The sequence below is a fragment of the Eucyclogobius newberryi genome, unplaced genomic scaffold (assembly GCF_026437365.1).
Source record: "Eucyclogobius newberryi isolate DKJ021-1_F unplaced genomic scaffold, fEucNew1.0.hap1 SCAF_3, whole genome shotgun sequence".
NCBI lineage: Eukaryota > Metazoa > Chordata > Actinopteri > Gobiiformes > Gobiidae > Eucyclogobius > Eucyclogobius newberryi.
Window position 1 is genome coordinate 25,921,116 of NW_027315945.1, and position 23,575 is coordinate 25,944,690.

Genomic DNA, 23,575 nt, shown 5'->3' on the forward strand with positions numbered 1-23,575 from the left:
TGTATTTTTCTAAGGCATTTTTGAACAACGAAAAACCTTCAATTCAATAAATGATTGTTTGTAGTAATAAATGTTACAAAAGGCCTCAAAAAACATTTGTAGTGCAATCTATCAAACAGTTACACACTTGTATTACTGCACCAATAATGGTTCATTTTCCCTTTATGCCAGCCACACTTAAGCAGGACAATTCTCTCTCTCTTGATTGACTGCAAAAATATAATCTGATTATTACTATGCATTATTAATCTTTATCAATATCAACCATCCGTAAATTAATCTTCTTCTATCGGCTTAAGTGACTCCCTTGTACCTACTTATGTTTCATGCCTGATTTTTTTTGTTTTTGTTTGAACTGCAGGCTATTGTGGATGGCACTGAAACATCTGTGTTATTGGAGCACCTTAGCTCCTCCACTGAATACCAGCTGGCAGTGTTTGCTGTTTACGAGAATGAGGCGAGTGAGGCGCTGAGAGGAAGAGAAACTACTTGTAAGTTTTATTATTTGACTCCTATACATTTAAAGTTGGTGGATTTTCAATGTTGAGTGTTTTTGTTTTGTTTTTCCTTTCTCAGTGTCTCTTCCTGCTGTGTCTGGCCTCCAACTCGTCGACGTTACTCACAGTTCAATGAAAGCGAGGTGGAACAGCGTGGATGACGTCTCTGGATACATGATCTTATATGCGCCGATTTCTTACGACGGCGACGTCATTGAAAAAGAGGTAGCACATTTTGTTGAAGATTTACTTCACAGTGATCATTTTAAAGATGGAAGAGCATTCACTTCTGATAGAGGACTGAGATATGAACAAAACTATTACAAGAGTCACACGCATTTCAGAAAATGTTTGTCAACCCTACAGGGTTAGCAGGTTTTATGAGACACAATGGAGATACGAGGATGTTTTTTATTTGCGGAAGAGTTTTGTTAGCTGAATAATTGATGCCTTTGTTAGTGGGATTAGTAGTGCAGTTATAATTGATAAAAGGGGATGAATAAAACCCTGAAATGTTTGTTTCATTTGTACAGGTGAAAGTTTCAGACGCAGTGACAGAGATTGACCTGGATGCATTGACTCCTCAAACTGAATACACTGTTACTGTTTATGCCATGTTCGGAGAGGAAGCCAGCGAGCCAATCACAAACCAGGAAACTACATGTAATTTCTATGCTTTTTCTCTTATTATTGCATATATTTTTTTTACCGTTGCCATTTCATTACTCGTATATCCTTTTTATATTTTAGTGCCGCTGCGTCCCCCAAGTAACCTCCAGTTTTCTGACATCACACACAACTCGGCGCGCCTCAGCTGGGACTCTGCCCCGGACGGCGTCAAAGGATACCGCATTTCATGGGAGAAAACAGACGCCGCAATCACAGAGGAGGTAACCAAGACACCTTTTTATTGTGTCTTTAAAATACTGTTTTATAGACAAATAAAAACATTGTGAGCACTGTTTCTAAGTTGTTCAGGCCTTTTTCTCATTCAGGGCTTTTAGGTGCAAGGCATTTTATATTCAGAAATATTGGTATAACTCAGATGTTCTCAAACCTTTCACACCAAGTACCACCAATATTTATCCTTCCAAGTACTACCAGATCTAAATCAGAATTAATCTAGTTAAAATAACCTAAAATAGGACTATACTAGTGCGTTACTAGTTCTCAAATGGGACTAAGCCAAACAATGACAATCATGTGGATTCAATTTACTCTAAATTCAGCAAATAACTAAACTGCTGAGGAATCTGCGTAGCACCTGAAGGAGCTCGCATACCACAGTTTGAGAAACACTGGTACAAGGTATTGCCACTTCAAATCGAGTATTGGCTTCAAAGTAAATCTTTGATAGCAAACAGGAGGACCCGTTTACATTATTACATCATCCTTGTGCTGTAGTCTGCCATTTAAATTTGCTTGGATTTTATGTTCTGTTTTTGTGCAGGTGGTTGTGGGCCCCGTGACCTCACATGACCTGCACGAACTGACATCTCTAATGGAGTACTCTGTGGCCATCTTTGCATTGTACGACGAAGGCCAGTCAGAGCCTCTCACAGATGCATTCACGACCAGTAAGACTTTTATATTAAATAAACAAAGTAGGTACTGATAAGTTAGAAAACTATTGAGTGTTAAGTGATAAAGATCACTCCGAGCCAATTATAAATCACTTGTATTTGTTACTGTGAATCTAATTTGTCAGTAACATTGTCGCTTCACCATTATTCAATTTGCCTCTCTCTTTTGTGGGCAGTTTCGCCTTCATTTTCTCAGTAAGCTGCATTAGTTCTAATAGGAAACATAGCCGTTAGCTCTTTGTTAGAAAAACTTTTCGACAGCAGCGAATTTGCCTCGTTTACACCTCAGCAAATCGCCCGGCCGCATTAAAAGGTCATTTCACTGTCTCTGAATATTCCATCACACTAACACTTATTGATTTGTGGAAATATCCCTTTCAGCAACAGGCATTTGGACTCAGTGCTGACTCAGCTCAAAGAAATGTTTTCTGGCAGAGAGCTATTAAACCGCTGCTTCTCAAGGGCATTTACTCATTTTTTGTCTTTAGTTCAAGCACTGGTCAGCGTCATTGTCCCTGCACTTCATACTGATGCCTGAAGTTGTCAGATGCTATGAGGACCATCAAGTTTGCTGGCGTCCAATAAATGTTGCACTCATAATGAATACGTTGTAAAATATCTCAGTCACTACTTAGTGCTTTTACTGGGGCCTCAGAGCACTTTAAATCATGGAACTGAGACGGTGTAAATGCAAACACTGTAGACACAAGGACACAAAGATGGTGGTGTTTGCATTAGTGGGTGATTGACTTGCATTTACTTGAATTAAAAAATACAAGGCAGACAAAGTGTATATGTGGTTAGTAGCATGATAGTAGAAAATAGCTTCTGACAATATATTTATTTCATATTTATTCCTATTTGCTGTTTTCCAGCTCCAGTTCCAGGTCCCCTGAATCTCCGCTCCAGTGATATTTCAGCGGACAGTTTCCAGGTCAGCTGGGATCATTCAGCCAGTGACATCGTCCTTTACCGACTCTCCTGGGCTCCCTTCATCGGGGGAGACACAAAAGAGGTTTGTGTTGGTCATAAAAAATATGGATGTCAGAACTGGTTTGAAATAAAACTTTTCTAGGCGTTTTTCTAAATTTAGTCCAGGATAAATGATCAGTAGATTTGTGTGTTGACAAGACTAAAAATGAACAGTTACATTCTCTATTTAGTAAAAACGTCACATTTCAAGGGTTCTTTGACTCACAAGCCACTGTGTCTTAACTGGGTTGAGTAGTTGTTAAAACGTTTATTATGTATTTTTCCCCAGAAATGAATAGTAGTCAAAGCAGCACATAAATACTGCTCTTGCCATCACTGCCTAAATAGCTCTGTGAGAAAATAAATAGCTGGATATAATACTTTGTACATAATAATCCATGTTATGATTGCGTGACAACCTCGTAAAATTGCAGAGAGAGAGAGAGAGAGAGAGAGAGCGAGAGAGAGAGAGAGAGAGAGAGAGAGAGAGAGAGGGAGCGAGAGAGGAAGGAGAGACAGAGAGAGGATGGGAGAGAGTGGGGGGAGCAAGAAGAGAAAGAGTGAGAGAATAGAAAATGGAAAGATTGGATCATCACATTAAATTGCTCCAGGAAATAATTTGATTTGCAAACTTGAACAGCGACATTTGCATGAAACTATCCATATTATGTAATTTTTAGTAAATTCATGTTTAAATCTCATTTCAGGGAAACTGTGTGCTGTAAAAATTACTTTGATGTTTTTACCTAATTTTAGGTCGTACTAATTTAACTAGTGCACCTTTGCACAGGTGCTGGAATGTGGTCCAAAGAAATACACAGCCATAAAACAAGGATAAACAGAAACCATTAGATTAACAGTGAAATCGTACTCAAATTTAACCTTGACTGTTTTTTGTCTCAATGTCACTGTTATTTACTGATTTCCTTCTGTTGGTTTTGTGTAGGTGATCCTAAGTGGCAGCGACAACAAGTACCTCCTCTCAAAGCTCAGTCCTTCCACAGAGTACGAGGTGATGTTGACAGCTGTTTTCAACAACGAGTCGGAAAGTGACACGGTCTCTCTTATCGAAAACACGCGTAAGAAAATCACATCATACGTGACTCTGAATGAATGTACTTTAACAGCACAATTTCAACGAGTGTTTAAATTGTGCTACTGCATGAGTTGCTTTGCACTGCTTTGTATCTTTTATCATTGAAGAGGAATATATTCAATATATATACAATCTAATTGTTAAATACTTATTTCCTCAGTGACCAAGACAACAACTATTTCTGCTACAACTGCAGGTGTGCTTTCTAAGGCTTTCTAACCCTTAACAATGCATGAAAGTGCTTTTGCTGTTTACATACTGGATTACCAATTATGGCTCAACTGCTTGCTTGTAAATAATATTTCTATGAACAATTGTTTATTCATTAGAACAAAATAAACTAATGCCAAAAGCAGTTATTAGCAGCCAATGAAACATCTTGTTTTAATAGTGATAAATTAAATGCTACTTTCTCAGAGACCTTTCAACATGTTGGCGTCAAAAAGCATAAGTAGCTTTAGCTGGATTATACCACGGGGCATCTGGACTGTGTTTAGCCTAAAGAGCATGCTACAGCTAATTGAGTTTGAGTAGTTTTTCCACTCACTCTAAATCTTAAAAGCAACATGTCTCCATAAGTTTAAGAGCTTTATTTTACTGTCTTAGAAACGTTAAAACAACACTTGTGCCCACTGTAAACATTAACTTAAAATAGCAGAGCAGTGCAGTTGGTGACAATTACTAGAAACGTTACCTCGACAGACATTACAAGGTGTGTTTTCTAATATTCTTTTTCAACAGTGACAAAATATAGATAGCAAATCAAATTAAATGTGATTCGACATATGAATAAATAATGCTAAAATAATATTGAAAAGAACGCCACAGTTGAGTTGAGTTACACTGGCATTTGATGCTCATCCTTGGTTCAAGTAAATTACGCAGGGGAGTGTCAAAATAGGTATTGATAAATCACCTACGTGATATTTCAGTGGCCCGGCAGGCGGTTCAAAACCTGTATTTGAGCGATGAGACCACCGAGAGTTTGGAGGCATCGTGGGAGCTTGAAGACCCCCGGGTGGAGAGCTTCAGAGTGTCGTACGCCGCCATCGGAGAGGATCACCAAGAGGAAACCGTGAGTAATAAACAATAACACAACAAATGTGCATTTTTGGACACTGAAAGATACTTTGCGAATTACACAAATTACACAAATTTACACTTATTGAAAAATAACAGATGATGATTATAATGGTGAACGCATTTTGAGCAGTAATTTCAGTAGTGAGTCGGAAGAAATCGTCGTTAACTCTCATTTTGTGCTTGTTATTTCCAATATGTACGCACTTTTGACCCGATGCATTGTTAACATTCTGAGTCCTATTAATCCAGTTAAAGGTATAATTTTGTTCTTTCTTCTGTGACAAACAATAGGTAAGAGATTGTGTACTTACATTTCATTATTAATTAAATCATCTCTTTCCTATTGTCTGATATAGAAGAAACAACAAAACTTTTCTAATAAAGAAGACAATATGAACATTCCTAATCTATTAACCAGCTAAAGCAGTGCATGCTAAACATATTTTAAAAACACAATTTATTGCAGCGTTTTGAACATATAATTCCAGTTATTTTGGATAGAAATTTGTATCTGTTTCATTTAGAGACATTGGGACTAGCTTCACGTTTTAATTACCGGTATGTGCCAATTCTCAAGACGTACACAATATTTTTATTACATTTTTTTATGGACTAATCATCCGACTTTATGAGCCTATGAAAAGCTCCAGTAACTGCCTTGGATTTATCGTTATACACGGTTGGAGTTGTGGTTTGTTGTTGTTTTTCCCATATCTTCAACAGCAGCTCAATATACACTGATGATATTGTGATGTATGGACACGCTCGGACTTTAAATGACACTTGTAGCACTGCTTTAGACGGGTGGTACTCGAATGATCAGTGCGGGTCATCTGCTCTAATCATAAAACTCATTATACTTTTAACCCCGGTTCTCTCCATAGCTCCCTCTCTAATCCATCTATCTCCATGCTAAGAGTCCTTGAGGCCGACGCCATGTAGTGACCCTGCTAAGTCATGCACAAACGCACACCCAGTCAGTTTCTCTGCCTTCTCCTCCAGACCTTTATTGGCCTCCTATCTTCTCCGCTCTTCTTCTGCCCCTGTTTTTAATTTCCGTCCGTGCTGTAGAAGATGGAGGGCCAAGGCGAGCCAGAAGACATCCTATTATCTTTTCAGTAGCCATTTACCTCACTGGCAGCAGAGATGGGGGGCAGCAGAGGAAAGTGCAGAAGCATCAGAGAGTTCAGAAAAAGAAACAATTACTTAACAGAATGGGACTTAAGCCTTAAACTTGTCCGTTGGCTCATAGATAGGGGTTATCCCAACTTTTTTCCAGAAAGTTTTAAGTGGCTGTTTTATGCAAGGCAGGCTACTTTATCTTAGTACTAAGCTATTCGTGAACTTTATTTGTGCTACAAAATGAATGGTAATCGACTCAAAATCACAACATGAACTGTTTCTATTATCAAATCACCTAAAATGATTTAGGTAAGGTGAAACATAAAACAATGACTAATAATAATAGCAAAATATATAAAATGTATCAAATTCAAAATATGCTGATCAAATAAAAATATGCTTCTGAGTATATACACAAAAGTTGGGGAGGGCTGTGACTTTCCTGAAGTCCATGATCATCTCCACTGTCTTCTGGACGTTGAGCTCCAGGTTGTTACCGCTGCACCAGGACACCAGCCGGTCCACCTCCCTCCTGTAGGCAGACTCCTCCCCATCCGAGATGAGCCCGATGAGGGTGGTGTTGTCCGCAAACTTGATCAGTTTTACGGGGGCGTGGCTGGAGGTGCAGCAGTTTGTGTACAGGGAGAAGAGCAGAGGAGAAAGTACACAGCCCTGTGGAGCTCCTGTGTCCGCATGTCTGATGCCACGCAGCCTCCGATCCATCAGGAAGTCAGTCAGTGTTCTTGCTGGGCTGAGGTTGAAGGATGGCGGTGGGACAAACCGTGCGGGCGCTCGCGAAAAGTACTTAAAAAGTACTACGGCGCTACGACGGTGATCTTAAAATCGCTCGCTCAACTGTGCACCGTAGTACTTTAAGATCCCCGATCCGCAGTGGTGCTTTTCACTCGCGCCGCCTGCGCCGCTCACACGGTTATCTTAATACCTGGCGGAATCTTTTGAGCATGGCGGTGACCAGCCGAAGCATGGCGGTGACCAGCCGAAGCATGGCGGTGACCAGCCGAAGCATGGCGGTGACCAGCCGAAGCATGGCGGTGACCAACAATTGTGGTGACGTTTATATTGTACCTTCCTGGTGGGACATGAGCATAAGGTTCTGTCTATAGGTGTTTTTGTTTGTAAGAGTTTTTCTATTAAGAGTGTTTTTTTAAAGTTATCTGTTCTTCTACTTATCTGTATCTACAGCGTTGCAACACCGAAATTTCCCCATTGTGTGGACAAATAAAGGCTATCTTAAGATGTGGTAGAAATAATTCCTTGACAGTGTAAAATACTTACATTTCCTTTTTTGTGTGTTGTCTAGGTGTTGGTTCCTGGTGGGCAAAGAACAACTGTGGTAGAAGGTCTCTTAGCAGACACACAGTACAAAGTGTCAGTTACTCCGGTGTACAGGAATGGAGAAGGCATCACTGTGTCTTCTCTTGGTACAACATGTAAGTTTCAACACCCCACATTTAATTTCTATCCACAGAGATTGTTATTCACATAGTACGCGATCCCAGTTAACGTTGATGAGCCTGGCTTTGAAGCAGAAAGCATTTTGTGACATTGCACTGGGGTAATTGTATTTTCCTCTGTGTTCCCAATGGACAATGTAAATTAAAGTGGCATTTGTCTTTATTAAGGCTTTTCATAATGCCTTTTTCATTAATCAGCTGACTGAATTATTTATCTTTGTTCTAATTAATGTATTATGTTATTTCCTTCCCTAAATTAACTCTCCACAATGCATTCAGAATAAAAAAACTTTAAATTGCGCGGCTTCAACTGATCATAGTCTGAATATAGTACTCTCTATTTTTAACATGGATATTGTAACACATTTTAGTGGAATAGCGTACAGGACTCAAATGGGATATTATTATTCACATATAAATTATTTTGGGGCGATAATGAGGCTCTTCGGTCCCGAGACACATGTATTAGTTATTTTTGTCTTGTGCAGTGCCTCTCTCGTCCCCGAGTAACCTGCGCGCTTCAGAGGAATGGTACAGCCGCTTCAGGATCTCGTGGGATCCTCCACAGGCTCCGACAGAGGGATACAGGATCGTCTACCAACCCATCTATGGTAGCTACACACTCACAAGATTAAATAAGTGAAACAAATAATAATAAAAGTAGTGCCTGGGTTTTAAGTTTTATGCTGTTTGCTGCTTTTTACCAACGGCGCCCTCTCTTGATGTTGACTGTATGTTAAGATATTCCTTTATTGTCCCACATGGGGAAATTTCATTGGTGCAACGCAGGTAGATACAGAGGTAGATACAGAAGAACAGATCACTTATAGGAAGTCTGAAAAACACTTTCAGTAGAAGATCTCCTATAAATAAATAAAAACTCCCATAGACAAATAAATACATAAATACCATTGCATGTGATCCCGACAGTAATTGCACATGAATATGTGTCACGACAGCACATGAATTGCACATGAATTTCACAGTAATTGCACATGAATTGCACATGAATTCCAACAGCAATTGCACATACGACAGAATTGCACATCAGTATTAGGTTAGGTCAGTATTGCGACGGGATAACGATGTATGTTGTTAATTTCTCTTAATATAGATGCTGTAAATGTACTTTTCAAAGAAGAACAGGGGCCAATTAACTTGCTTTTTAATGAGTTTTGCCTTCAAAGAGAATTGCTGGTGTTTATATGCTATTGTTTTGGTTTTTCCACTTTTGTGCAGACTTCATATAAAGTTACTCACATCCAACTTCACTTTCCTCTCTTGATTCAGTATTTGAATTCAGTATATTTAAGGAGGCAAGATTATTGACATTGATTCACTTTATAGAATGCACTAGAAATACTTTCTCACCCAGTGTTACACAGTTGCTGGATAACATTTAAATTTAAACACACTCGAGGGGAAATGTTATTTGTTCCAAATCCCAGTAAATAAATGATGAAACACTTGGTATCTTTTAAAGTTTTCTCCTTCACATTTGTGGTTATTTTTATAACAATGTTTTGACTATGAGCAACCAAACTGCTTTATTCTTTATCTGTAAAGTGGCTCAGGGTGTATGTGTATTTGTCTGTGGGTGCACTATGTAACTTTAGTTTTTTTAGAGCACCTGTGATTAAAAAAAAAGTGATTCATTGAATACCATATGCTGGAACATTCCAGTGAAAATCAATGTAATCACATGGAGACAAGAAGGTAGCGTACCTCCACCAGATACGACAAAAGTACCTTTAAACCACAATGAGGATCTTTCAGTGAGTCATAAGTGACCATAGTGCTGCTTTAAGCTTTTCTTAATCTTTGAATAAAACCGTAACATTTGGTTTTATAAGTCCATTCACATAAACATAATGAAAATGTTATTCACATTTTAATGAATCCTTTATTGTTTTCCCCATGTGTGGACAACTAAGGATTATATTATCTTATCTTATGTTTCATTTTCAGTTTCTGGGTCAGTCTTGGAGACAACCGTTGGAGAGGATGTAAATTCTCTCCTTCTTCTCAATCTCCTTCCCGGGACCGAGTACAGTGTCCAGTTGACCGCCTCCTATCCCACTGGACAAAGCGAACCTCTGCTTGTTAATGCAAAGACACGTAAGTCTAGTTTAATCATTTATGGGGGTTTAGGGCTTGATTGTGCGAGTACAGAAATAAATGGAAAGATCAGAGATTGAATGTTTGTTAAGACGGTAGTTAATTATACAACGGAAATTGATGAAATAAAATCCTAACTTTCAGATCAGTGTGAAGTTGTTTGGCACTTAGATGTTGCAAAAGAGTGGGTTGAAGTGAGATAGAGGTAAATTAACAGCCTGCTGAAAGCCATATGCTCTAATTTCCAGTGAAACGTTAGCAAACAGAGCAAAGGATATTAATAGGTTCCCTTCAGTGAGAAAACACAATCTCATTTTGCATATAGATTCAGCATCAGCGCAAATAAGCAGAACTTTCCTCTTCTCCTGAAGTCTTATACTCTATGTAGGCAAGGATGTAGGGGAGTTAATATGTTTTTAGCTAGAATAAACACTTATAAATCTAACCCATAATCGATTTATTAACCTCCAACTGTCTGAAACTTGTTGAAAAGTGCTTTGTCATTCATGTCTGAAGTTTACTTTCTGACTGAGTGAACAAATTTGATGATAACATAAATCCCTCATCATAGTAAAACCAATATTGTGTCATTTTTATGGCTTGTGCATTTCAGAATTATTCATATCAACCATAAAAAAGATACACAGTCATCTTTGCACCAGTTTAAAAGATTTGTGAGTTAGAAAATAAGAATAAATCAATTTGTTGTTATGTTTTTTTTTAATAACGTAAAGAGCAAACTTAATAATATTAATTACAGAGACATATTTTGTGGCGAGTTTGTCATCCTTGTTTGCACATTTGTGTTATGTTATTCTTAAACTTTAGAGACAAATAAAGCATTTCCATGAACAGAGATGCAAGTGGAAATGGTAGTTATGATTATTTTAAGAAAAGGCATCACAATTTTACAGTTACTTACTTCACTTTCATTCACATGGTCTAATAGATCAACAGTTCACTATGTGACCGGCTTTATACAATTCATTCATTTTATTTATTTATACAGGGAAAACCCAATAAGAAAAGTTATCTTTCTCATGGGTCCCTGTTAAAACACAAAACAAACAAACAAACAAACAAACAAACAAACACATGATACACAAATATAACATTCAATATGAGATACAAGTGCATTGGCACTGCGGGTAGTCCTTGATCAGTGCTTTAAAAATAATTAAAAGGCATAAAATAATTTAATTTAATAAATCTTTGTGTTTTGTTCCACAGGAGCAAAGTTGTTGTTGCCCCTTTTCCTGTTTCTGTGTTGATTCGATGGGATTGTAAGATAAAAATGCCCTGAGACCTCAAACGGTGAATACCTGAACTGATGTGCAGCAAACAATAATGTTCAATAAAATCAATTGATCTTTCTCAATCAATATAACGAAAAAAAAATTCTTTAATGTGAACATCAACATCAGCAAAAAACACATTTATGTTTACCTTTTTGATTTATTGCATTTGCTTCTAAAGTGTCCCTAATACTATTGTTTTAGTTCTCACGATTATATTGTGACTGAATAATCATGATTATCGAGTAACCAAATAATCTAACATAAGGACCAATTATTAGCTATTGAAAACCACACAGAATACAGAGTAGTGTTGCTGAGAGTTTGGGATTAATGAAGGCAGAGGCGCTTCCTGGGTTATATCATGTGTAGATAACGATCCTCTTTTATTTAATCTCATCTGAGATTATGCTGTTCCCTTCGTGATGAGTTGTGCTTGGATGCATGTCAATTAAACTGCAAGGAAACAGCTTCAGATACAAATATATGGCTTTTATAGATCAATAATTGAATATATTGAACGAAGTACATGTGGGTAATGCTGTGCTCTGCATACAAGATGTGTTTATCTCAACTTGTAAGAGGTAGATGATTCAATTTACAGCGATATGATAGTCCCGCTATGAATTATTCAGTATTTAAAATAGAATTTACCTGCCATATGGTCTGGGACAATGCACACTCAAGCCAAGCAACTTTATTCTTTACCATCAGCAGATTTTGTTAACAAGAGCAGAGCGAGCGAGACAAGAATGGGTCATCAGAGGTTTGCCGGCAGAGTCCATGTTATTTCAATTCCTCACGATTGATTTTGGAGTTTACCGCAGCGTGTGTAAAGCTAACACCGGCGCATGAATTGTTAATGATGAAGATTGCTCAAGCAAATGAAGTCGTTCCCTCATCAAAAGTTAAATATTTTCTGACTTTCTCCAGTGCCCCTTGGAGTGACGGGTTTGTCGACTTACCAGGTGCGCCCGGACAGTATGTGTGTGCAATGGCAGCCGCTGTTACACGCCTCGTCATACCGAGCCTCCATACAGTCCACTCTCAGTAAGTATTCACTGTGAAAGTCTGATTGTCTTTGATTTAATGTTATTCTTTTATGTCTTTGAAACTCTTTATGTGGAGTTAAACAGCTGGTCATTAAATACTGTCCTTGACATTTGAAGTCACATCCCTTCATCCTGTCATCCCTTTTCAAAAGTTTAGTACACTGAGTTTTAGTTTGTCATTAGGCCCGAGCGCCACAAGCTGGCGAGAGGCCTATTAATCTCGTAAGGCCGTGCGAAGCACGGCTGCGAAAGTGCGCACGTAGTGCGCACGAAATCGAGCGCGAAGCGCTCGCCCACTTCCAAACACTCACTAACGCACTCCTTCACTCACGCACGCCCCGTGCATACTAATTAATAGTAGGAAAATGGAACATTACCGTTGTAAACGGGCGAAGCCCGTGCAAAAGTGCGCACTAAACGAGCACTTTAAATTGGGATGACGACCGCGAAGCTGTAACTGTAACAGATCTAGTGTTGGGGATATGATGTCTCACCCTAAACTGTGTCAAATGTTTTGCAAACTCTGGCTCCCAGGAAAATTGAGTAGTCATGTAGTATTAAAGGCGGTATGGACGATTTTTCGGCGATTTGAGAACGCAGGCGGAAGTGCGCATGCGCACTCCCCCGTGCGGACTGATACAACACACACGTTTGTTTATTAGCGCAACGGAGCGCATCGCATCGCTCGTCTCCCGTAGATTTCTGTCCACTTCTGCGTCAGCTCGAACTGTCTTTCTCCGTCTTCATTTTGCCCCGTACACTGAGGGAACTATATTATGATAGATCCATGCGCTTAGGCACGCGGAAACGTGGGGACGAGCCACACGCGGCTGCAGGTGAGCGATAGGTGCGTTTTATGATTGATACGTGGCAGGACAAATGATTTATCCACGCCACGAGGAAATATGATACAAAATTTGCTGAAAAAAAATCGTCCATTCCACCTTTAAGTATAGTGGACAGGAAAACTGAATTGTGAAAGGATATTTGCCGGATATTTATACGATACCTTTTCGATTGTGGTGGTAATTCATGTTAAACTAAATAAAACACAATTGAAATAAAGAATAGTAATGATAATATTTTACTGGCAAAGATGAGAATAGAAAATAAATGGGTGTCAGTCACCATTATCATATCATGTTGGTTAAGTCTTTCAAACTTGAAATAAGATTATGTTACAAGTTACTTCTACAAGATTATACTTCCATGCACTTGTTTGATTTTCGTAGACGGACAGAGGCAGGAGGTGAGCTTGGGGGGTGGGGCGTCGCGGCAGTGTTTCTATGACCTCACTCCCAGCAGCCAATACCAGATCAGCGTTCTCACTCGGATGCAGGAGTTGGAGGGACTCGCTGTCTCCATCACAGACATGACATGTAAGTTACGCTCTTTGTACAAATGGTGCTGGATTTCTAGCACCATCATATCTTTTATGTATTGATGCATGTATATATTTTATTAGACTCTATTTCATTTATTTTCAAATCTATACAAACTTGTAGTGTAGTAAGAAAAATGAAAGATAAATTAAATCAATTCAGAATCAATTCTAAAATGTTTGTATGGCACAAATTTTAACATTGCAACATTTAGAGCTGTGACAAGGAGTGAACTAAATGTGACTTGTCGGCAAATAAATATAGATAAATAATTGTAGTTGTAGTTTCATAACCGTTATCGTCTTCTGGACTATACAGATTTTCACATACAAAAACGACAGCAACATCATTAAATCAAAATGTCCACACACAAAAAATTAATATATATATATATATATATATATATATATATATATATATATATATATATATATATATATATTTCAGGGTTTTTATCAATAATACACTTAATCTTTAAATATTACAATTTAGAAGCTTTCAGTTTTCAGTTTCATATCAAATAAGTGTCAGTGTACAATAGCAATTGCAGCACTTGAAACATTAAAACAACTATATATCTCTTATTCATTTAGAAAAATATCACATTTCTTATTCTGCAATACCAGCATTACATTAAGCATTTATCTCCCATATTCTTTGTTCCGCTGCATCCTTTTTTTTTTTTTTAAACAATAGTCCAATTTCAAAGTGTCTCAGTCTTTTGGAGAAGATAGAGGGGTTACTGTTTCAGTTCATTTGCTGCTTGATGAGCTGCGGTGAACTGCACGGCTCCAGGGGGAATCAAGTCTTCGCTGGGTTACAGACAACCAGGGCAGTAAATTGAGAGAAATGTCTTTGTTCGCACACATAGACACACATCTATTCTTCTAGGTGTAGATATTGATGATACAAAAAAATACTTTACTCTTCATATTACAAAATGAGTCAAAGTAAAAATCAAACAGAACAATGTATTATTTCAAACGTTTTCCAAACCTCACATTGCGGTTTGGAAATTGTATTGGGAAAGTTTCCCCTCATAAGAAAGTTATGAGTGTCTCGCTTTCTCTGCACTTTATCAACCAGGGTTAAGCCTGTGTGGTCAGCAGATAAACCGCAGATGATGCCACTTGCAACTGTCTCTGTGATTGATGACTTTGTTTTTGTTCAGCGCCTGCCCCGACTCAAGCTCCAACTGAACCTCCTGTCACTGAGCCGCCGCCCACCATCCCACCTGCCAAAGAAGGTGAGAAAACAAAGACTTACTTAATAACACTTGACTAAAATAACTATAATTGTAAGTACATGTAAGTGCATTTTTTAAATTTACGTCCAAATAGACTGATGAGTTGAAACTAGAAGAAGAAACAGGTGAAATAATAAAAGACAATTTGGTCGCAGTAAGATTTTTCCACAATAAAATACAGAAATCAAAGAGTGCAAGAAACTGATTGTTTTAAATCTTATGATCAAATGGAATATGTATTTCAAAAAATGCCTTTATACTAAGGATGTCACAATATCAAATGCTATTCTCACAATTAATTAAACAATGATAAGAACAAGACTAAACAACAGTGACATTTTTAATTTTATTTACTTCCTTTAATCTACATGTTACTATTCCTCAAGTTTGAGATTAGCTTTATGAAATTGTAAAAGGGTCAATGTGGGGAAAAAAACACAGATAAAAAAGTTGTTTACATTTAAGTTACTTTTTGGACTATGGATTGAATAAAAAATACTTGATTTTGCACGATTGTTATGTTGTAGTTCTTATGATTATATTGTACCTCATAATATTGACATCTCTACTTAATCTCTACCACTTGAGTTTCTCCTTTCGACTCTTGAAGTTACCACTGCAAATCATCTGCTTAACCCTTCTTCTACAGCGCCTTCTAACACCATCTAACTTTATCTCCCATATCTTATTATATGCCTGGGGTCCCTTGAAGAAATAAGATCAGAGTTGAGGAGTGTTTTAAATGACCTGACAAGCTCGAGGTTGATTTGCCACCCCTGAATTGGGATCATTGTCCTCATTTGTTCTTGTCTGGAGCGCTCAGGTAAAGGCTTGACCTCATGACTCCCTGTGCGGCTGACTGCGAGTGTTTCTGTCTCACTCTGACCTTTTTGAAACAAAGGTATCTCTCCATTATGACAAGCAACCTTTAGTTAAGACAAAACCACCAGGATGAGAAAAAGACTTGCACAATACCCCCTGAAAATATAACGCCACAAATCACACCATAACAAAGTGTGTTATTCCACTTGTTGACAATAGGTGAGACGAAGAGAGAGAAAACAGACTGCTTTACAATGAGGTGTGAGACCAGAGGAAGATGTTGGATGTTATTTTCCTGTGTCATCCAGTTAAAAAAACAAATGTGTTAATAATGTGTTCTATCTGACCTTAAACAACTGTACAGCTGTGGAAATATGTCGGTGTAATCCCTCATTCGTCCAGGCGTGTTCCATAGTAGAAAAAGCTTCAGTTGTAGTCATCTGGACTCAGTTTGAAAAAATAGACGTTTCGACTCTCATCCAAGAGTCATTGTCAATAAAAGAATTTAGATCGAGAACTCCGATATTAATACTGTTCTGTGGTAAGGGCTCCTCCCAATGGGTGGGTCTTACCACAGAACAGTATTAATATCGGAGTTCTCGACCTAAATTCTGTTATTGACAATGACTCTTGGATGAGAGTCGAAACGTCTATTTTTTCAAACTGAGTCCAGATGACTACAACTGAAGCTTTTTCTACTATGTACAGCTGTGGATTGATTTAGAACAGAAAAAGCCAAATAAAATAATCTAGACAAAATTTTAGACCGCTAATATCAGTTTAATCTGAGATCATTTAATTTGATCATATTAGCATGACATATAGTTTTGAGCTGCAAAATTAATTGCAATTTAATTTCAATTGCAATCTATACATTTAGAAAGGCCACAATTGGTTATGCACAATCATTTTCTGTACAAACGACCACCGTACATTTCACATCTTTGTGTCAAATAAATAAATAGAATCAGAATAAGATAATTTGATATTTAAAAAAAAGTTCAGCTGTATTGTACCTGAATTGTATTATATATTGTCTTAACAATGTGGAAAAACAGAACTAGTTAATTTTCTTTGCTGCAGTCCACATTTCTACCTAATGCCTTCGGAGCATCCTAAATATTCATCTGGATGAGAAGTGTTTCATCCAACTTATAGTGTGAGCAAGCGAGTTTTACCATTATTGTAAAGCTAACAACAACTAGCATGCTTATGTGGGAATCAAGGATGTTTGCAGGTTTTGCCCAAACTGCACATGTGCAGAGGGGAAGCGAAGCAACAGCAGCGCCAAGTTTCAACAAACTGACATAAAAAAATATCTTTTAGTGACAAGTCTGTGTTTGTAGCTAAGGCTCTGTTCATGTTTCCAATGATTAGATGTTAGTTAGAAATACAGGCAGTCATTTTAACAACATAGAACCCTAATTTGTGTAATGAAGTAGCCTTTTGTAATTCATTTAGCACTGTGAGAAGGTATGAGAATTTAGTTCAGTTGGATATATGTGTTTGCTTCATGTGGGAGACCTGGGTTCAAAACCCATCCTTCCATTATTTTTTTTTCACTTTTATCTTATCTACTAAATATAACAGGTCTGCTTTCCCATCCATAAAAGTCACAGCATGCTACTGATTTACAATATATGTACTGGGCCAAAACAAATGTTGTGTTACTATGTGAAAAAAAAAAAAGTTGTATTGTTGCTGTATATGTTTTATTGTTGTTTTTCTGTATTGGAATTTTGAAATGTCAGTTTAACCCAATAATTTTAACACAGCCTTCGACCTGTAAAGCACTTTCAATTACTTTGTCTACAAATAGTGTGCTACAAATGAATGTGCCTTGCTTATTAAAATCTGTTTCACATGCAGTGTGCAAGGAAGCAAAAGCGGACCTGGTGTTCCTGGTGGATGGCTCCTGGTCCATTGGAGACGACAATTTCCAGAAGATCACGCATTTCCTCCACAGCACCATGGGTTCACTTGATCTGATTGGACCTGATGGCACCCAAGTAAGTCCTGGATTTACCTTACCATACCTAAAATATTCCGTCCCACCTCAGCTTCAAATACTTCACCTCAAAGGTAATACAGTAATGATGAGGTATGGTCTGAATTATGTTGCCTTCTGGGTGCTGTTTTTCACATTTAGGCCTTCTAGTGGTTCCTGTGTCTCGACTTAACGTCTGTGTCCAGTGAAAAATACAATATAGACTTCTCAACGAAGCTATAAATTATGTAAAATATGGTCAAGAGTTTAAATTCCTCCTCATTCTTTGTAATTTGTCCTCTTCGTTACAGCACAATCCTGTGAATTATGCATATGGAAAGTGCGTCACAAAGCAGATGATTGGGAACCTGCCAACAACAGCCACACTAAACCCATAAAAATCACAAACTAAAGAAATGTGATATTATTATAACATTCATATTAGGGGGGCTGCTGGTGAACATGTGTCTTTTGTGGTTACTTTGTAAGCTTGTTTAGCAATTTGTGGACAGGGATCATTTCGTTTTTCATTTTGGCTGTTCTCTTCAAGGGTCTCGACAGCAAATATTCTGTTTAATACGGTGCAGTTATTCACATATGGATTTGGCATATGTATTACTTTGGGCTTGGCAATATGGCAGAAAGAGAGTGCATTGCCATTTCCTCTGAGCCTAGGTCAGGATTTCTAATTGATCGCGATTTGTGATGCTTTTAACCATGTTGTATTATAATTTGGATTATTCAAGCATATCATTGTATTGACCTTTCATCATTCATCAGGTACAATAATATGCTTGAATAATTAGTGATGATATGATTGAATAATCTTTATTGTCTCGCATTTGAGACGTTGGTGCTTTTCACCTACCTCCCATATATGCTAACAGCTCTGTACTTACTGTGCGCTTCGTTTTTATTTATTTCCCCAAAACAGTGGCACATGTAGCTTCAAACAGCGGTGCGTTTGTATGTAGTTAAATAGAAATCTGCATTGATTAGATAATATTGCGCTTTCCAAGTACAACTAGATTCAAACTTTGACTATATCAGGACTAAAGTAGGGGTAAACATCAGCTCTAAAATGAGACTAAACCAGGGATACAGTAGTTTTAAATAAAGATTAATCCAAAAGAGGGCAAAAACATGGATACATTTGTGCCAAGGCCCACGCAGTGTACCACAGTTTGAGAAACACTGTCAGAGATGTTTTTTTCTATCTGCTTCTTTCCAAGAGGTCACACTTCACTGTTAAATGTTAAATCTGCCTATTACTTAATGAGAGCATGCTGGAGGCTAAGTAACAAAATTATTAGAGTGGGTGAAGAAAACAGTCAATCCCTCCATTTTGACAGATCGCCGTTGTATTTAATATTTGTACTGTGCATCAATTAGAAGTATGTTGGTCTTTAGTACTGGCTGCCAATAGCGTTTGACTATATTTTAGAGCAAACCTCATTAATTATGCATCTCTTCTACGAAACATTTCAGCACTTTTTCAGGGAACTTTCACGTGTTTGTGTTGGGCTTATTAATTGTTTCAGAAAGGCGGTCTCTCCATTGGCATTGCTTGTTTTCAGAATGATGCTGTGGAGTGGATTTTACTTTTGTTAGGCTGCCTCTTGAGAAATCAGCTGGAAAAGCCTTTTATCTAAAAACTTTAAAGAACTTTAAACCCTTTGTCACTTAACTTTCTGGACAAGTTATTTTTAACTGGACGCCAACTTCACCCAGTACTACATTTAGGTCAGGCTACATTGCTAGGACATGACTTATGCAATAATAACATTGTATAGCTGGAAGACAATTATTCTTGAAAGTGCATGTCTGTGCTTTATTATTATGTATTTATATATTTATCCATCTATTTATTTATTTATTTGAAGGGCCATTGATCATTATTTCTGTAATTTGGCTAAAAATGTATTTATTTAAAAACAGATGGTAATTTGTCTCCCTAAAAGAAATAAAGTATGAATTTTACAAAGCTGTACCATTAAAAGGCTATAAAAGATATGCCGAGATTGGATTGATTGAGATTGCTATTCTCAGATTGGCCGGACTAAACAAACAAATTAGAATTAAGGTAGAATTAAGCCCCAGAAAACTCAACCTTTCACAGCATTTGCTAACAGTTGAGTCTGGCTCTTTGTTGTCTAACAGTAATAATAGTAGTTCATCAGTGGCATTGTCCGGTTATAACTCCAGTGTAATTTTAAGTACTGAACTACTTTAATTCCTCTCTACCTTTAGGCCACTCAGTCTGTGTTGTCCAGCTGATTCACTCGTTCTGTACTTTTGGGTACGGTAATGTTTCTGTGATGTGATTGGTTGCCCGCTCTGTGCCCCATCGTTTTCTGGCAATAGGCAAAAACCAAAGGAAAACATGGAGTGTAATGTGAGAGAATTGGCCATAGAATAAAGGGAGAGTTGGCGAGAACAGAAGCTAAGACTGAGCCAAAAACAGCACCATTAGCAGTCTGGAGGCAATGATAGTTACACGCCTGACCAAAAGGCTTCTGGATTCACGCAATACAACGCTGTTTATTGTTAATGATTGTTCTGTGTCACAGGCTGCTGAATTATATGAAAATGGTTGTTTTGCAGATGGAAAATGATATGTCTAAACCAAAAATCTGCCATTTTAGCTCTTTGTTGATTTTTAGTTGGTTTCTAAACCTACAGGGAAAGAGGCACATGTGTTAAACTTTTCAGGTGAAGGGTCTGCCACCTGCTTAACGTTTTGCCCAGAATGTTCCACAGTCTGGCATTGGACTTGAACCATACCAAATAACTAAATAAACGACACATAAATGAGTGAAATCAACCCTCTTCTAAACATTCTTTACTGACTGATTCACTCCGCTTTGTATGTGCTTCAATAAGTGACACCCTGGACCTAAACCAATGATACTCTTCTGATGGTTTGCCTAAATATTATTTGCTTAATCATCATTGAGCTGAATATTTTTTGTTTTTGTCAATATCTTAGTTAACTTTTCCGCCTGATAAAGTTCAGTTAGTAGTTTGAAGCTTAGCCTAATTTAAAGACAATTGGAAGAACAATACATAATCCCTGTCTGTGTGTGTCCCTGCAGGTGGCCATTGCTCAGTTTAGCGACGACGCTCGGACCGAGTTCCAGCTGAGTTCCCATAGCAACAAGGAAGCACTGCTGGAAGCCATTCAGAAAATTAGATACAAGGGAGGAAACACCAAAACAGGTCAGAGCCTAATGATAAGTTATTACTATGGCTAATCGTAAGATACCTGCTAATGTTCTGGTACTTTCAGAGAATTTCTTGCACCTGAAACTGGACGTAAAGGACATATTAAAAATACAAAATATGAAAGTAATTGCATTACCTTTTATGTCTGATAAACAATTAATAGACTAACTAGTCAACTATACAAAATAATCATTGTTTTATAATAATAAATAATATCATCTGTACTACACAGCCTAAAACACATTGACAAGACCATTTTTAGGAGTGGCATTTGTTATTAATACGTCAAAAAAGAATAAAGAAAAAGGATATTTATGCAGTCTTTATTTATGTGACTTTTGATATTGCTATATGGTTACATCTCTTTTTAATTGGTGTTGTTTCTTTAATAATATAGTTATGATGCTTGCTAGCTGAAGGCAGTATCACCTTTTATCACCGTTCCCTTGATAGTCGCCTGTTTAAGTCAGTATCCACATTCATCAGTTTCATGCTGGCTTCATAATCACACACGTTTCTTTTGTTTGAGAGCTCTCATGGCTCACAGCACTCTTTCATCTTCTCCTTTTCTTTTCACAGCTTTTACACACACTGCCTCTAAATCTGGGTGAGCCCTTGCTTTTTAATGACAACAGTTGACATTTAATATGACAGTTGGGTGTATTTGTTTGGTCTACACTGTGACACAAGGAAATGTCTATAGCAACAAAGAGAAAGATGACACAAACAGTTTCATAGCTTGCAATATATGTTTCTCTTTCAGTATTGTATTATATATGTATTATATATATTTATACACACATATGTATATATATATATATATATATATATATGTGTGTGTGTGTGTGTTCATGTGTGTGTATACATACACACACATGAACACAATATAAACACATTCAATACACATGGATTAATAATCTCTCACAAAGAAAAACATATTAATCATTCATGGCTGTGAATATCACAATAACTTTATTTTAGCATTCAATGAGTTTGATTTCATGAAGCCGGTCACATACTTCTGGAACATTAGAATGAAAGAAAATGAAGGATTTCACTTTTGTTTTGTTATGTATCATTAATCAGCTGTGATTAATCTTTCATTCCTAATAGAATTTTACATATTATTGTATGTTCAAAGTTGGCTGTACTGGATTTAAGTAAAGGTTGATTAGTTGCATTGGCCTATTTTTGTAAGTTGTACGAGTGTTGCTGCTTAAATTGCACCCCTTTGCTTTGCTCCCTTGCCATGTCGTAGCCCCCCACAGCTCTTCTTTCACTGGTAAAGCAGACTCTGTAAACCCCATCAGGGCCTCTCGCTGCCTAAACACTCAAAGCTGTTCACTGAAACACAGCCGCTGCCACTCTCCTCTCGCCTTTGTCCTCTGGCAACTCTGTCTGTGCAAAAACTGACAGACACCCCACAGTTTTAATGCCTTTTTATGTTTTTTATCGGAAATGGCTACCTATTATGTGATATCCCACAGCAGGCTCCAAAACCCTTTAGGTCAAGTCGACACATTGAGCACATTTTCTCACATAACTTTAAACCAGTATTTCAAGTATTTCTAACAGCCCCTGTCTGCTTCACTGCATTATATATTTCTTTAACTTTTTGATTTATTCATAATATTATGCTTCAACAGTCTAGCCCAGCTACCATAAAAAAAAAACATGTTTTAGTTTTAGAACATACCTGCTTGCCTGTGTGCGATCTCATCAGCTCTCAGACGCTAAACAAGTTGGGCCTGGTTAGCACTTGGCTGGGAGACCGCTGGAACACCAAGGGCCACAGTGGGGCGCTAGAGGAAATGTTGTTGCGTCCTTGGGCAAGGCTCACACAGCCACAATGCCTGATAAAGTGCATTGAGTGCTTTGAAGGTGGAAAGCTATATATAAATACACTGTAATAATAATAATAATAAGAACATGAACTTTTGGAAGAATAGACTTACCATTTATTTGTAATGTTTTCTGATTTTGTGTGTAGAGCAAGTGCCCATCAATAAGTGAGTTTACATGCACACAAATAACCCGACAGTATTCTTGATATGGTGTTTACATGCGCTCAGAGAAACCACGATACTCATGGCCCTGTTTACATGCGGCATCTGAATATTCTGTATATCTAGTGTGATAACAATGGCAACAATGACACAGATATGTTAAGGAGTTTTAATTCAGAATCAGAATCAGAATCAGAAAAGGGTTTATTGCCATTTATCGATGAACAAAAATTCACAAACATAGGAACTTGTCCTGGTGGTTTGGTTCAACACAAACAACAAACCTTGAACACTTTATATAAAAACGGCATGATATGTACATAATAAAATAAAATATAAAGTTATGTAGTGCAATAGAAGTGAACAGTGCAACGAGTGCAAGGTGCTTAGGCAGTGTTCATGAATCCAACGGCAGAGGGAAAGAAAGTGTTCTTATGACGGGAGGCACTGGTCCGGATGGACCGTAGCCTCCTGCCTGAGGGGAGTGGCCTCCTGCCTGAGGGGAGTGGCCTCCTGCCTGAGGGGAGTGGCCTCCTGCCAGAGGGGAGTGGCTCAACTAGTCCGTGTGCAGGGTGAGAAGGGTCGGCTGTGATCCAACCTGATCGTCCCAGAGC

At 37.8% G+C, this 23,575-nt stretch overlaps 1 protein-coding gene across 1 annotated transcript in view; it reads left to right on the forward strand.

The window, feature by feature from the left end:
* col14a1a (collagen, type XIV, alpha 1a) overlaps positions 1-23,575 on the forward strand; it is a 98,435-nt gene that overhangs the window by 39,342 nt on the left and 35,518 nt on the right. The window contains exons 11-26 of the mRNA XM_072460095.1: positions 362-491; positions 577-722; positions 1,031-1,160; positions 1,248-1,387; positions 1,948-2,074; positions 2,956-3,095; positions 3,999-4,131; positions 5,081-5,223; positions 7,675-7,804; positions 8,317-8,439; positions 9,797-9,946; positions 12,175-12,291; positions 13,526-13,672; positions 14,847-14,921; positions 17,613-17,752; positions 20,826-20,949. Coding sequence (XP_072316196.1) covers positions 362-491; positions 577-722; positions 1,031-1,160; positions 1,248-1,387; positions 1,948-2,074; positions 2,956-3,095; positions 3,999-4,131; positions 5,081-5,223; positions 7,675-7,804; positions 8,317-8,439; positions 9,797-9,946; positions 12,175-12,291; positions 13,526-13,672; positions 14,847-14,921; positions 17,613-17,752; positions 20,826-20,949 — 2,095 coding nt within the window. The remainder of the gene's footprint in view (positions 1-361; positions 492-576; positions 723-1,030; positions 1,161-1,247; positions 1,388-1,947; positions 2,075-2,955; positions 3,096-3,998; positions 4,132-5,080; positions 5,224-7,674; positions 7,805-8,316; positions 8,440-9,796; positions 9,947-12,174; positions 12,292-13,525; positions 13,673-14,846; positions 14,922-17,612; positions 17,753-20,825; positions 20,950-23,575) is intronic.